The sequence below is a fragment of the Psammomys obesus genome, unplaced genomic scaffold (assembly GCF_907164565.1).
Source record: "Psammomys obesus unplaced genomic scaffold, mPsaObe1.curated_primary_1811, whole genome shotgun sequence".
In the NCBI taxonomy this organism is placed as follows: Eukaryota; Metazoa; Chordata; class Mammalia; order Rodentia; family Muridae; genus Psammomys; species Psammomys obesus.
This window is the reverse complement of record NW_026596109.1, coordinates 12,186,478-12,202,767: the sequence shown is the minus strand read 5'-3', so window position 1 is coordinate 12,202,767 and position 16,290 is coordinate 12,186,478. Positions and strand designations below refer to the sequence as shown.

Here is a 16,290-nt window from a genome sequence, read left to right as displayed (position 1 = left end):
TTTTTATTAATTACAGTTTATTCACTTTGTATCTACCCATAAGCCATACCCTCCTCCCCCACTTTTATTTCTTAACAGAGAAGTGATCTTCAACAATTTGGTCAACTTTGCTGTGCATCAATGTCCACATAAATATCAACTATCGAATTTTCAGAGCTGCTGTGAGGATGAAATGAAAGATGTAGGCAAACAGTTTCACATGTCTAGCAGCCATCAAGAAAAGCAGAAATAATAAAAGGTAAGACTGCTATGCTACTAAAACCTGAGACATTGAGTATTTATGAAGATAATGGGCTTATGGTTCCTTAACAGAAACAAAGATGGCCAGGCCAAGGAAGAAAAATTAGTATAAGGTATTCCTTCACAGATACTCTTCCTTTGTCAGAGCACAGCTATACAAGTATATAAAATGCCACCTGAAGGCCAATGATGAAGACCAACACAAAATGCCTGGTTGCTGAGAACACAGACTCATTATTTCACTGGTTAAACCATTCATAAAACTGCAAGCATTCATAACACTTTTTAAGTAGAAAATTAGTTCACATTTGAGAACCTCAACAACCACATCCTGAGCAGGATAGTGAAAGAGACTGTTCTACCAAATTTTAGGGTAATGATTAAAATAGTTTTCTTCAAAAGTGAAAATTAACGGAGTAGAAATGTCTCAAAACACCTCAATAAAACTTGAAATGGGACAGATTATATATATGATAACTGGTCTTCGCTGTTCTGTGTTCATGACTTAATTTATGCTTCTATTAGTACAAAGTTATCTTTGAGAACTAGAAATTCCCCAATGAATTAAAAATATAGATGCCAACTGGCTCGATTTCATCTCGGGTTGGAAAAGTGTAGCTAAAGTGTGCACTAGGAACTGCTTTTCTTCTACAAAATAAGCAAAACTGAGTGCAAAGTTCAAAAATAATTTATTACAAACACAGAGTACTTCAAATACAGTATGTCTGGGTTAGTACTGCCTATATTTTATTTTACTTCTGGATTATCAAATATATGTGAAGTACCATACTGAGCCTGCTGAATTCTACTGAAAATGTTAATTTACTGAAAGAATTTCATACACACTCACTCACACACATACTCACACTCACATTCCCATACGCATACTCTAAAACACAAACACTTTCACACATACAGACACATATACACTCACAGCCACATGCGTGCACATGCACATACATGTACATGACCTCTGTGAAACAACTGGTCAAACATGTTTCCCAGATATTATGTATACAGCAGTATTTACAGGACTAAAACCTGGACATAAGCAAGTATTTTAAACTTAGACCGTTCTTTAAAATATTTGTTCACACTAGTATTCGCAGTGGACTGCCCGTCAAAGAACCCTTGTACAATTTAGACTGCAACAGGCCCTGCATGTGTCATTTCATTTAGCATCAAAGCTCAAGCAGGAACTAGACTAAACCATTTCCTCAGTCAAGCCATCCTCACTAACTGAAAGGACTGAAAAGCCAGGGCTCTTGAAGCAATATTAACCCAATGTTTGCCACTGCCCTCAGCTGTCTAACATTAAGTTATGCAAAACTCTATAAATCACAGTTCTGTGTTTTCCTCCAAAATTCTCTTTATACTGAACACAGGAACTAAATAGTAACTCAGTTCTACAGCCTGGATTACAATCTGTAACCATCACATCCCACATTTCCATATCTAAGGGTCATTTTCAGTTAAAGGATTCTAACTCACTGTCAGTCATTCTTCCTCATGTACTTGCCTTTTTGGATATAAACAGAAACTGAGGTTCATCTTCTAAGAAATAATCTCCACTGTAATGATATTTGTCCTATTTTAACTATCGGTACAGAACAATGTGGGAAATAATAATAGTCTGAGGAAGACAGCAGTAGAACTGGATAATATATATCAAGTGAAACATGAGGCAAGACACACTCCCAGAATAGAAATGCTCATTTTATTTTCAGAATTTCAGCATATGGAACGTTTAATCGCTTGAAAATAAACTGTCAGCTGTAGAGTACTAAAAATACAGGACTTAGAAGCACTTCTTTGTGAATAATAATTATATACTCAAAATAATTTGCAGAATCAGAGAAAGTGCCTAATGACTAGACTTCTTGGGACTAGGTTGCATTTTCACAATTTTTGTTATTTGTGTGACTAAATCAACAAAACAGTAAAACATTCACAAATATTACCTTATAAGAGAGTTATTTGCAATCTTGAATGTATGAACACAAGAATTAGACACAAGTCTCACCAACTTTTCAGCACATTTTCCAACTTTAGGACTATAACACTTCTTAATTTTACTGTACCAAAGTACAAAAGACAGACAGACTGGCAGGCTGACAAACAGACAAGAAGACTAAGAAATAAAGACAGAGCGAAAGAGAGAGAAGGGAGGGGGCAGCAGCAGCACTGATTTAAGTGAAAAGAGTCATCTCCATATAGTTGGCAAAATGTAAACAAATAAAACCAGCGGTTCACCAGGCTTTAAGTATTCAAATCCCTAAAAATATTCATGCAGCATAACCTAGAATCCAGTTATAAATTGAATATATTCGGTTTCTTCTAGAAAAGTAGTAGCTTAACTATATAATACACATATGTAAGAATGTTCTCTACAGTAATGTTTACAATATTGCAAAGTACTGCAATAATCTTGTATGCCTACCAGAACAAGAATGGTGAAGTTATTATACTACAACAACATGGTATACTATGCAAACATTTAAAAGGAGCAGCCTGTACTTAGTAAAATAAAAGTGTTAATGGAACAGCAAGTGCATAGATTATAAAAATATTAATATTATAGAATCCTATTTTCAAGGTAAAAGTTTAGTGACATAATTATAAAAACTGTAAAAAATATACATAAAACTTTGAAATGAGTATTTTATCTGTGAGTTATGAGTTTAAAAGAGATTTCAGCTAGAATATTTTATTTGAAATATTTAAAACCCACAATTTTTTCAGATAGGTATGTAACTTTTCCAGTTTTTAGAATATCTACATAGAATGTGTTTGAACATCCCTCATCCAAAATTATAAACTCCAAACTGCTCCAACATCTAGATCTTTCCATGTGGCATGTCAACAACAAAAGATTCCAACTCTGTAACATTTGGGTTTGGGATTTACAGATTAGGAATGCTCAGCCCATAACTATTTTGTTTGTAAATTTTTCATCTTCTCAATTCATTAGCAGTATGATTTTATACTGAGTGAAGACAGTTCACTACAAAAGAATCTACGTAACGCACTGACAGAAGAACTATGTAAATCCACGTAACACACAGAAGTGAGCACGTGATCTCACTTTAAGCAGACATCTCAAACTCTGACTTTAATACTAGCACTTCTGGCCAGGTGTGGAGGAGCCCAGCTCCAACCCAGCACTCAGGAATCTGAGCCAAGACTACTGTGTGTCTGCAGCCAATCTCAACCACCAAGTAAGTTCCAAGACAGGCTCAACTACATGGTGACACCTTGTCTCAAAAAAAGCAAACTAAATAAAAATCACCTTTCAAAACTGTGATTTCAATTCCCTTCATATTTCCAAGGTATGCCATCTTACTAAAAGTGTTGTTTTAGTTCAATCGAGCTTTGGTTTGTTTTGCAAGGTAGGAATGTGTAGTGTATGCTATGCCTTCCCTTTTGTTATTATCAAAAAGTTTTTCAAAGCTAAACCACCTTTCTAATAAAATTCCCACAATTCAGAAAGAAAGCTGAGTAGATTACTAACTCTTAAATAACTTTTTAAAATGCAGTGATCATCAGCAGAAAGCAAGACTAGTGCTCATCATTCAGGAACACAGGCATCTCTGCCAAAAAAAATACTATGTGGAAGGATGACCATCAGACAGCAAAAAGAAAAAAGTGTTATGATCATTTCAACTATCTAAACATTCAAAGTCACCCAGTAATTTAATATTGAATTAAATGATTTCATATTAAAGATGAAAATGGAATATATCCATTCTGCTAAGTTTTAGACTGTCTATGGTTTGTTGAACCACAATAAAAGTAAAGGTCATTCAAGAATTCATAAAAGTTAGAACATAGATCAAAGAATGAAGTACTTACCACCAAGTCCCAGTTATTTTGTTCAAGCAATGTAATAGCTTCATCGATGTTTTCAATGCCAGTACATGCCTGAAAACCAAATAAATATGTTTGTTAGGATTTTAGAAATGAGGTCAGACTTAAAAAGTAAATGGTATAAGACATCATTTAAGCTGCATAAATATACAAAGAAGTCAAGACATTAAGTGGCTCATACCTAAGAGTTTAAAAATGCTTACTTATAAAACTTAACAATTACAGTAAGCCAGGCAGGGATGCAGAGATGACCTAGTCAGTAAAGGCACCAACCCTGGCAAACTGGGTTCAATTCCTGGGATCCACATTAGGAAGGAGAGAATCAATTCCTGTAAGTTGTCCGCTAACAAACAGCACATGTGTACCACAGCATGGGAACAAACAGACACAAACAACAACATACAAACACTCACACACACACACAACACATGAATGAATGTTGTTGTTGACCATGAATGGTGGTGCATGCTTTTAATCCCAGCATTTAGGACTGCAGAGGCAGTCATATCTCTGTTGAGTTCCAGGCCAGACTGGCCTGAATAGTAAATTTCAAGCCAAAATAAACAAACAAAGACAAACTAGCATAATGCCAAGAAATGGCACTATGAAGCATAGATACAGCTGCTACAGGCGGTTTCCTTTCATTTTCCCCTAAGACTCAAGAAACATGATAACAAAATTCAACTCTACAAACACAATATAGAATTCTCAACACAAATTTCCAATTATGAATATGAAGTCATAAGAACATTCAAAAGCAATCTGTTACCATCAGCACATAACTCTTAACTAGCACATTGTTTATTATGAGCCAAGTGAGTTACATCACCCTCTCATCATCTCAATAACCACGGAAGTTAAACATACGCCTATTAAAATTCTTACATATAAAAAGTTAACAAATTAATAGGAGCCAAGTTACTTACATTTCATTCAGTCCTCTTAACAAGCTTTTGAAGTAGCTCTTATGCCCATTTTAATAAAGAGAAATTGACGTTTTAAAGATATTGTCCTGGCTTTGTTTCTGTTGGTGTGATAAAATACTCCGACAAAAGCAACTTCGCGGGGAAATAGCCTATTTTAAATCACAATTCTAAGTTCTGTCAGTAAAGTCACGGGAGAAAATGCTTAAGACATGTCACAGTTTGCCTTCTTTTGCTGAGATAAAGACAAAGTAACTTAGAGGAGGAAGTGGTTTGTTTTACTTTACAGCTTACAGTCCATCATGAAGGGGAGTCAGGGCCTCAAGCATGGAAGGAACCTTGAGGCAGGAGCTAAAGCAGGAGCCATAAAGGAACACTGTTTACTGGTTTGTTCCAAGGGCTTGCCCAGCTTTTCTTACACAAACCAGGACTGTCCAGGGGTGGCAGTACCCACAGGAGGCTGGGTCCTCCTCTATCATTTATCAGTCAGAAAAATGCCCCCAGGACTTGTCTACAGGAGATCTGACAGAGCCATTTTCTCAGTTGAGGTTCCTCTTCCAATTTGACTCTAACTTGTACCAAGTTGACAAAAACCAAACCTGGGTAAAACAGCTGCCCACATAAGAGCAAAGAGAATGAACGCAGGACTCAGGGTTAGCACTCGGCTTGTTTTCTTTACTCTTATATAGTCTAGACACAAAACCATGAAATATTTTCAGGCTAGGGATCCCATATCAATTAAAACAATCCCCACAGACCAACCCGATTGAGGCAATGCCTTCCCGTGTGATTCTAGACTGTGTAAAGTTGACAATTAAAAATGACCACCACAAGGACAGCCTGTACAAAGAGAGTCCAGGATAGGCAAAACTACATGGGAAAACCCTGTCTACAAAACAAAAACAAAAATGACCAAATAGGTTAAGCAATATTCTCAGGATCACAGAGCTGGAAAATTAAAAGAATTCCAAAGCCAGAGTATTTTCATCCCACAGCACTGCTTCTCTTAGTCATTGATGAAAACATACACCAGGGGCCTGGAAAGAAGGCTCAGCAGTTAAGAACACTGACTATCTGTTCTTCCAGAGGACTTGGGTTCAATCCCAGCATCCACACGGCAGCTCACAACCGTCTGTAACTCCAAGATCTGACACCTTGATACAGAAATACATGCAGAAAAAAACACCAATGTACATAAAACAAAAACAACTGGAGACAATAATGTTTCTATTAATGGTTACTTCAATTCATCAAAAATCGAAGGAAATTTCGTGACTACTCTGTGACGGCAGGGAACACCGAGACGATTCATGAATTTACAACCTATTCATTATGCCAACAATTCTGAATATTAACTGGAATGAAATGACTGTGTCTACATGTCTGTGTCTACATACATCTTTCAAAAACAGACATCCTGATTCTGAGAAAAAAAAGCCAGGGACAAAATCCTATTCACAACTTCTTCAAATTATTATAATAAAATACCTTGAAATAAAACTAACCAAAAAAGTAAAAGTTTTCTGTAATAAAAACTATACAAGATGGGAAAGATCTCATGTATTAGAAGAGTTAATATTCTGAAAATGGCTGTACTGCCAAAAGCAATCTTCAGATTCAACTCAGTACTCATCAATATTCTAATGCTATTTTTCACAGAAGCAAAAAAAAATTTCAAAATTCATATGAAAATACGAAATGCCCCTGACAACCAAAAAGCAATCCTGAACAAAAAGAATACTGACTACACCTGACTCCATGTTACACTACAGACCATAGTTATAAAAACAGAGTCCCAGCACAAAACTAGACTCCTGAGTCCATGGAGTACACTGGACGACTCAGATACAAACCCATCTGGTTTGCCACTGGAGAAAAGGTAACCTCTACAAAGTGATGCTAGAAAACCTTGATGTCCAAACTTAGACTGAAACAAGATCCCTATCTCTCATCCTGTACAAAATATCAACCCCAAATAGATTAAATACCTTAATGTAAGACATGAAATTCTGAAACTGTTTGAGGAAAAGCACAATAGGATATAGGCACAATCAATGGTTTTCTGGATAAAACTCTACTTGTTCAGAAAATAAGGCCAAATAGGACCTCATGAAATTAAAGTTTCTTTATAGCAAAGCACACAGTTAAGTGAGTGAAGAAATAGCTGGCTAAGTGGAAGAACATCTCTGCTAGGTCTATGTCTGAAGACTAATATCTAGAATATACAAAGAACTCAAAAATAAAAACCAAACACCCTAATTAATAAATAGCCTAATGAAATGAACTTACAGCTCGCAAAAATAATAAAAACAAAATAGCCAATAAATACATGAAAAAATGTTTGACTTTACTAACCATCAGATAAATAAATACATGTTAAAACACACTGAAATTCCAGCCTTAATCAATTTAAGAAAATAAGTAACAAATGCTGATAAGGGTATAGACAAGAGGGAATCCTTGATTAATATAATGCTGGTAGAAATCTGAAGTAGTCTAGCCAATAAGGTAATTAGTATGGAAGTTTCTTAAAAAAAAAAAAAAAAACAAAACACTATACTACTCCTTAGTATATACAAGAAGCATTACAAATCAACACGCCACAGAAACACACATCAATATTTCCTACAGCCCATTCACAACAGCTAAGAGATGGAAACAGTCTAGGTGTTTAATAACAGAGAAGTACATAAACAATTCAGTATGTTTACACAGTGAAAACTTGTTTGGCCATAAAGATGAACAAAGCTGTATCATTTACAGAAAAATGGATGCAACCGAAGATGATCATATAAAGCAAATAAAGTCAGTCTCAAACAAACATATTTTCTCTCATATTTGGTTTCTAGATCTTCATAGAGATACATACGATCCTGTGTGTATGTGGAATACGAGATAAAAATCAAATTAGGGAACAGAACAGAGGAGTGAAAAGAGAGAAGGGAGAATGAGGGAACATTGGGGAGAGATATATTCAACATACAATATTTACATTAAAATGTCCTTCTGTAACAATCTTGTATATGATATATAATAAAATGTTTTATTCAATTAATAAAAATCTGTCCAATCCATGTTGATTCTTTTGGGGGTGGAGGGTCAAAAAGGGATAAGTTTATTCCAACCCACCAAAGCTCTTGGGGAAGCAGAGAGAAGCAAATTGGAGGGCGGGGGGAGGGAATTTCCAGGGTTTTCAGGGAAACAGGTCACTGGAAGGAAGGGAACCCATAAGCCAGGGTGGAGGACTTTAAAGAAGTCAATGAAGACTTTCAACAAGTTGATTCTTTCTAAAATGATGGTTGTTCTTACTCTGAGGTAGGGTCTCTCTGTTACATCACTGACTGTCCTAGAACTTGCTATGTCAACCTGGCTGGCCTCCAACTGAAAGGGAATAGCTTGTCTCTGCCTCCCAAGTGCTAGGATTCACCACACCCAGCCTTAAATAAATTTTTATCTGAAAAATCCCAAAGTATTGGCCCAGATTAGCAAATTACTTGCTAATTGCCAATAAGTCATCATCCGAGCTAAATGATCAAAGTATCACAGTAGTGAAAAAATGTCAAACTAAAAGCTTCTTGATACTAGGGTTGACAGTCAAAATATCAGCCACGAAGCACATAGGCCAAAAATGTTCAACTATTCTAACCAAGGATCTAGGAACAGGAGGAACAGGGCCAATGACATCATAAATAAATGGACAAATCTAAAATATACAACATTTTACAAAACTTTCATCCCAAGGAATGTTAGTATTTCTCTACACTAACAGACTAGAAATACACCATGAAGGTAATACACAACTACAGTTATATATTGCTTAAGAGGAAATGTTGATAAGAGAAATTAAATTTGCTATATTTGGGGAAATGCACTGTTGCCAGGACTTTAGAAGACATCATAAATTATTAATCCTTGATTTGTGTATTTTGAATATATTGTATATACAGGAAGTTGATGCACATTGAATATTTAACATGACTATGTGGTGATTTTTTCTTTTTACAATTTTATGTTGCCTCAACATCCATTTTGAATAGAGGCTTAACATCTTCCAACCAAAAGAGGATGTGATTTACAGCAGCACACCATGCTCCAATGGCTGATGCTAGTGACCTCAAGATAAAAGATGAGTCCAATTCTTCAACGTCCCACAACAGACCACACGACCATAGTTCCTTCCACTAAGGACTATCTTCCATTGACACTGAGCTTGGCTTGATCCATTTCCCATGGAAACTCTAACAGAGTGTGGTGGTATGGTAACTATGACCATATGTCTTCAAAAGCTTCATGAGTTTCTACTTAAACTTCTAAATGTCATTATCCTGAGTTGTGGGAGGGGTTCTTCTATGATCCTACGAGAAGATATCAAAATAAATACACATGAATCACACCTAAGCCCAAACAAAAATTGAGGAGACAAGTCCAACTACATGTGCAACTTCTAAATGAAACATCCAAATCAACAAGACCAACCAAGCACTGTTAAGTGCATCAACTGAAATTCCTGTGGTTTCCAGCCACCGAGTTATGGAGCTGCCACAGAAGTGACATTAGTCCATACTCTTGCCATCATTTCTTAAATAGTACCAATTTGATTGAGGATGGAATTTCAGTGTGTTTTGTTTGTTGTCTTTTCTTCAAAACAGGGTTTCTCTGTCTAGCCCTGGCTGTCCTGAACTCACTTTGTAGACCAGGGTGGCCTTGAACTCAAAGAAATCTGCCTGCCTCTGCCTCTCTAATGCCTCCACCGTCCAGCCTATTTCAGTGTGTTTTTAACATGCATTTATCTGATGGGGAAGTATGGAGGGAGAGATTACTGGGAGAGGTAACTGGAATTGGGAGTAATCACAGGAATGAGCTAGAAACCTAGTGCAAAGGGAACTCCCAGGAATCTACAAAGGTGACCCTAAGACTCCCCGAAACAATGGGGGATACGGAGCCTCAACTGGCCATCTCCTGTAACCAGGCAAGACTTCCAGTGGAGGTATTGGGATACGAATCCAGCCACAAAACCTTCAACCTACAATTTGTCCTGCCCATAAAATATGCTGGGGTAAAGGTGGCACAGAAAGAGGCCCAAACCAAGAGAGAAAGCCCATCACTGACACTGCAGAGTTCTAAGAATCCTGATGAAGAGGGTTAAGAATTGTAGAAGCTAGGAGCCATCAAAGACACCACAAGAAAACCCACAAAATCAAGTAACCTGGGCTCATGGGGACTCAGAGAGTGAATTGACAACCAGGGAGCCTGCATGGGACTGACCAAGGCCCTCTGCATATATGCTACAATTGTATAACTTGGTCTTTTTGTGGGACTCCTAACAGTGGGAAGCAGGGGCTGTCTCTGGCTCCTTTGCCGGCTTTTGAGACCCTTTTCCTCATTCTGGGTTCCCTTGTCCAGTCCAGCCTTAGTAAGAGGATAGATCAATCTTAGTGAAACTTGATAGGCCATGTTTGGTTGATATCCATGGGAAGCCTGCCCTATTCTGAAGACAAAAGGAAGAGGAGTGGATGGGGAGGTAGAGTGGAGAGGGAATGAGAGAAGGAGAAACTGCAGCTGGGATGTTTAAAAAAAAAGTATTTAAAAAAAGGAGAAAAAGATATACAGTTATCATTCAATGACCATTTCTACTACTAAGTTTATAAATTTATAGGTCAATTTATATTGACTGGATTTTCTTGTGATCATGAGTCAATACTTTTCTGATTCTTGTATGCTTGGTAACTTGTAATTGTGTCCAAATATTATGACTCTCTCACACTTTGGGTGCCGGATAGCTCTTAACTATTTTTGAGCCTCACGCTTACTTTGAAGTTCTGTTCAGTAATATCCTAGGACGCCTCACTTTACACACTTAAAAATGTCCCACTTATTATGAAAGACTCTAGCAACTGGTACAAACAAGTAATCACCCATACTTTGTATGAGTTACAGAGATGTTTTACTTCATTAACACTTTCCACTTGTCTTTCTAAATTTTATTCTTTCTTATGAATAGCTCCAGCATTTGTCAAAGAATTTTAACTATCTGAGAAATGCATGGAAAAACAAGTTTCCTGTCAAGTGATCAATTTCTGAGAAAGTTATAATGCATTTTAGCATAAAAAAATACTTTAGAAAAAAAAATCCTCCAACTTTTTCAACACAAAAGGCTCCAAAACTAACAATAAAAACTAAAGACTTCGTTTTGCATGTAAAAAGAAATTGTATCTCACAATCTTGAGACACCAGTTTCTTTTTCATTTTGACTACTTTCAGTTTTGAGACAGGGCTTTTCTGTGTTAATTTTTTGGCTGTCCTGGAACTCACTCTGTAGACCCACAGAGATCCACCTGCCTCTGCCTCCCAAATGCTGGGATTAAAGACTTCAGAAGATACCTGAGAGAGAGGCAGACAGAGCTGGGGCTGCACTAACCAAGGAACTGTCATGGTGAGCCCAAAAGGCGGTGCGGTGTACCAGCTACTGCGGTGCCTCCCTTCCAAACAGCAGATTTAGCTGAAGCGCTCCTCAAATGTGCACTGCAGACGAGCGCACTGCATCTCCTCCAGGAAGCGGTGCCCTCAGATCTACACTTTATTAGGCTCGCAGGCCATGTGCGTCTTAGACTGCGTGATTTTGAAACAAGAAGGGTGAGAAAGACTTGCCTACCATCCAGCCAACTCATCTTGTTTTAAAGGGGCTGATGAGTTCTATCAGTGTGGACTTTACCCAGTTTAGGGTGTCACTGTTCATTTTCACATCATTATTCTAACTGTACATTCCACTGGAACTGTACAGTAAGACAAAGAAATATATCCAACATTTGGAAAAATAAGCAGGCACGACTGCACTGATGAAATCTATTCATGTTTGCAAACTGTTGGGGGTTGTTCTAACGCTGCCCCCTCAAGATCTGGTTACGCCTATCCTTGTTTTGTAAACCTGCCTAAGACATACCTGATTGGCTGATTAAAAGGCCTATACCTGAGCAGGGCAGAATGGAATAGGCATGGCTAAGGTTCCAGAATTCAGGTTCAAGAGAATCACGGGAGATAGACAGATGGAAAGACAGGAGGAAGGAGGACGCCACTATGGGTTAATGTGGAGAAAAAAAAAAAACATGTGGGCTAAGAGAAAGGACTCCAATAATGGCGTGAAAAGGCCCAGATGAAGAATACAAGCAAGTACCATGAGATTATGTGTGAAAGATAAACCACATGAGGATAACTAACGTGGATGGCATAGGATGGGGGCTGGGAAATGGATGGCAAGGTTATTTACACAGTGTGAGTAAAATATCTGCCCAGTCCAAGGTAAAAAAGGCAATTTTAAATCTAACAGGTAGCTGTGTCGTAATATTTGAGATAGCAGGTTAAAAAAAACTGCAGCAATAATCTCAGGGCTAATCATACATTATATAGCTACTCATTTGTTTTTATTTTCTACAACAGTAAATGTTTGTTAACACGGCCACAATTCTGGTGCCAAAGAGCGATTTCCTAATAGAAAATACTAGTTAGCCTGGCTTGTTTCTTTTTTTTTTTTTTTTCCTTCTTCTTCTAATTTATTTTATTAACTTTACATCCTTGTCCCCTTCCCTCCTCCCCTTCCAGTCCTACTCTTTCTTCCTTCCTCCTCCACACTCCCTTTTCTCAGAAAAGGGAGCTCCCTTTCCCATCCACCCCCAGCTCATCAAGTTGCATCAGAACTATGGTTTGTTTCTTAAATAACATTTCTTAAGGGTTTTCTTTTAGGGCTGGAAAGAGGACTCACAACCAAAAATAAAAGTTTTAAACACACACACACACACACACACACAAAAATGAAAAAAATGAAAAATAAATGGTAAATAAGATAAAATCTTTAATCCCAGCACTTGGGAGACTGAAACAAGTTCAGGAGTATAAAGCCAGCCTAAGCAAAAGGGGGTAGCGGTGGGAAAACAGCAGACTGTCAGTACCAAGAGATATGTATCATTCAAAATAAACATAATCCTATATGCTTTAGCTATGTTTCTTTTTAAGGGGGGTGGGGAGGAATCTCTACACACAAGAAGAAGGGTCAAGCTTGATGTGGTAGCTCACATCTAAAATCCAGCACTCAAGAGGGTAGGAGAGAGGAACAGCACAAATTCAGTGCTACTCTAAGATACATAGGAAGGTCCAGGCCAGAAGGAACTGATAAAGTGGGAAATCACGCTACAGTAATAAGAAAGAAACAGGTGTGGGGACTTAAGTGGCTCAGCATCAGCATTGGCCAGGCCCTGGCTTTGGTCTCCAGCAGGGGAGGGGATGGGGAACAATGTGAAAAGTTTGCAGATTTTGGGGACAGGTCAGTTGGCAGAATATTTACCTAGTTTGCACAAAGAACTAAGTTTAAACCCTAGCACCACACAACCAGATGAGATAATACTCTGAGAACTAGAGAGGGAAGAAGGGAAGAAGGAGCAGAAATAATCCTTTGCTTTATAACAAGCTTGAGGCAAGTTTGGGCTACAGCAAAACCAGGGGAGAAAAGGAGGGAAGGGGAGAGAAGAGGAGGGAGAAAGGGAAGGAAGGGTATCATACAATCTGTTACAAAATAATCACTATAAAGGTATCTTAAAGATGCTAACAGAGCCAGGTATAGCAGTGCATTCCTTTAGTCCCAGCCCTGCCTCTGAGGCAGAGGCACCTGGATCTCTGTGAGTTCAAGGTGAACCTAGTCTACATAGAGAGATTCAGGCCACAGGCTGTATAGTGAGATTGTGTCTCTCTCTGTGTGTGCATCTCCCTGTCTCTGTCTCACACACAAACACACACACACACACACACACACACACACACACACACACCTAAAAGAGTACTAAACAATGACATTAATATTTAAACACTAGAAAGGGAGGAGGAATTTCTCTAGACTTACCAAAGACTGAGTAAGCCATACCTGCCAAACCAATTCTGCTTACCAAATTCACATACTGAGGACCAAACTGGTTTCTCTAGTATACTAACAGCAGGAAGAAGGCATCATAAATAATGATTACAAATATTATGCTCAACATAAAAAAAATCCACTCCTTAATAAATTAATTTTCTGGTTAATAAGTAATCCCAGCACTAGGGAGGTAAATGAAAGGGGATCAGGGATTCAAGGTCAGCAGTTCAAGGCAAGTCTGGGCTACATGAGACCCTACACATACACACATATATTCTGGTTAATAACTTCATCTCAGGGCTGGAGAGATGGCTGAGTAATTGAGAGTAATTAGGTTCTAAGCACCCCCACGCTGGCTGACAAGCATCTACAATCCAGTTCCAGGGACCTGATACCTTCCTGGGACCTTCCTGAGTGCCAGGCAACAGATAATATACATAGGCAAAACGTGCACACACATTAAAAATAAATTGTTTTTAAAAAATAGTCTCCAATGAAGCAGTTATTCTGAGCCATTTTCCCAGAGCATTATCACTGAACAATAACAAATAAAAAATTAAGTACTTAAGTCTATAAAGCAAAGGATCAGGCCATGAATTTCTGATGAGAAAGCCAACATTTCTCATTACTTCATTGAAGCACATTTCACATCAAAACCAAATATTATCAATTATGATTAAATCCTAGAAATATCTTAAAGTTAAACTTTCTATTCATTTTCAAATACATTAAACAGGAAATTCTGCTTATGATACCACAAGCATAGAAGTAAGTACACAAAATTCTACAGGCTACTCAAGTGTATTTCTTCATGTAAGCTACCTTCTCCTCTAAACAAAAAATGTGATTGAAATCAATTTCCCTCCAAACTTTCACCATAAGTCTTAATGTCCTCATGCCCAACCAACTAGTCAACTGTTTCTCCATAACTACTGATCTTTGTGCATCAAAACAAAATCATCCGAAAGGTTCATTTACACTTAACTACATTTCTTTTGACAAGTGATAAGAAAAAGAGGAAAACGAGAAAAGAAAAGCAAAAGGACTCTGATTTTAAAACTGAAGGTTTTTCGTCCATTGACTATCCCTATTCTGAGAATCCAGTATGTCCCAAAGCTGAACTCTCTTCAGCATCAGACACTCAAAATGTTTTACATTTTGGAACATCAGATTGTAGTCTTTTGGATTAGGGACACTCAGTCTATTCAAATATTCCAAAACCTGTTAAACTACTAACTCATGAACTAGTCTACTCAACCATCTCAGGTGAAGTGGCACAAAACACATGCATAAAGTTCATGACCACAGGTTCTCTTTTTCCCCAAAGTGCTTGTAATGACTTCTTTCTACTTAACTGTATCTTACCTTATTATTTGCTTCATAAAGTTACTTAGCTTTTTATCTGTCCATTCCTGGTCCCTCCTAAATGAGTTAGAAGAGAAAGATGGATATTATCCTTATTATAATTCCACTGTTGCCCAACCCTTCTCATTGAACAGACACATCTGTGTCAACAGGGCGCCGTCAACACCCACCCAGTCTCAGCTGGTGAGCTGATGGGTCTATGGGTACCTGCAGCAGCAAGGACGAGTCTCAGGCAGGAGCACCACCAAAGACTACCCTCTCACATGACTCACAGAAGCTGCACCACTGGGTGACAACACTGCAGAGTTAATCATCTGTGTAACTGGTCAGCAGCAGTGCTGGGAAGTCACTCCCACATGCCTGTACGCAACCCCAATAAACTCACTGCTTCACCAAGCCACACATAAGCAGAATCGCTTCCTTGACCTGTCAGCTCCTTACCTATACTGAATTTTTTCACAGCGCCCTAGGAAAGTCCTGAGACACAACTGTCCCCAAATAAGGACAGATAAGACCAAAGATGAGCTTAGCATATTGTCTTCTATATGATCTAAGATATGAGACTAAGGCATCTGTCTGAGCATGGAGCAATAAGGACAACACAAATATAGCCAATCTTCCCTCTGTTACGTGCATGTGTGTGCGTGTGTGCGGTGGGTGTGCCATTTTGCTATAGCAGCAGCTGGACTGGCCTTGCCGTGGATAAGAGCACACTCAGCTAAGGCTGAGCCATCCGAAGGAAGAGTGTGGAGGGCGCACTGGCAGATGCACTGTGGTCCCTGAGAGTAGCACTCATGGAATAGGACTGCAAGTGTCAGCGGGCGGCAGTTTCACGGACTCTGCTATGGGTGATAAAATACGCAGCAGGGCTACCTGCCAAGGCCACAGGGGAAGAGGAGTTCAGTCTTGATGCAACTTGATATACTAGGGGATGGGGGGTTCTCCCCTTCTCTGAGGAGTATGGGAGGGAGGATAGGGGAAACTAGAAGGGAGAGG

The 16,290-nt window shown here is 38.4% G+C and overlaps 1 protein-coding gene across 1 annotated transcript in view; it reads right to left on the bottom strand.

The window, feature by feature from the left end:
• Positions 1 to 16,290, bottom strand: part of Faf1 (Fas associated factor 1) — a 284,522-nt gene that overhangs the window by 250,039 nt on the left and 18,193 nt on the right. Inside the window, exon 2 of the mRNA XM_055629006.1 lies at positions 4,093 to 4,161. Coding sequence (XP_055484981.1) covers positions 4,093 to 4,161 — 69 coding nt within the window. The remainder of the gene's footprint in view (positions 1 to 4,092; positions 4,162 to 16,290) is intronic.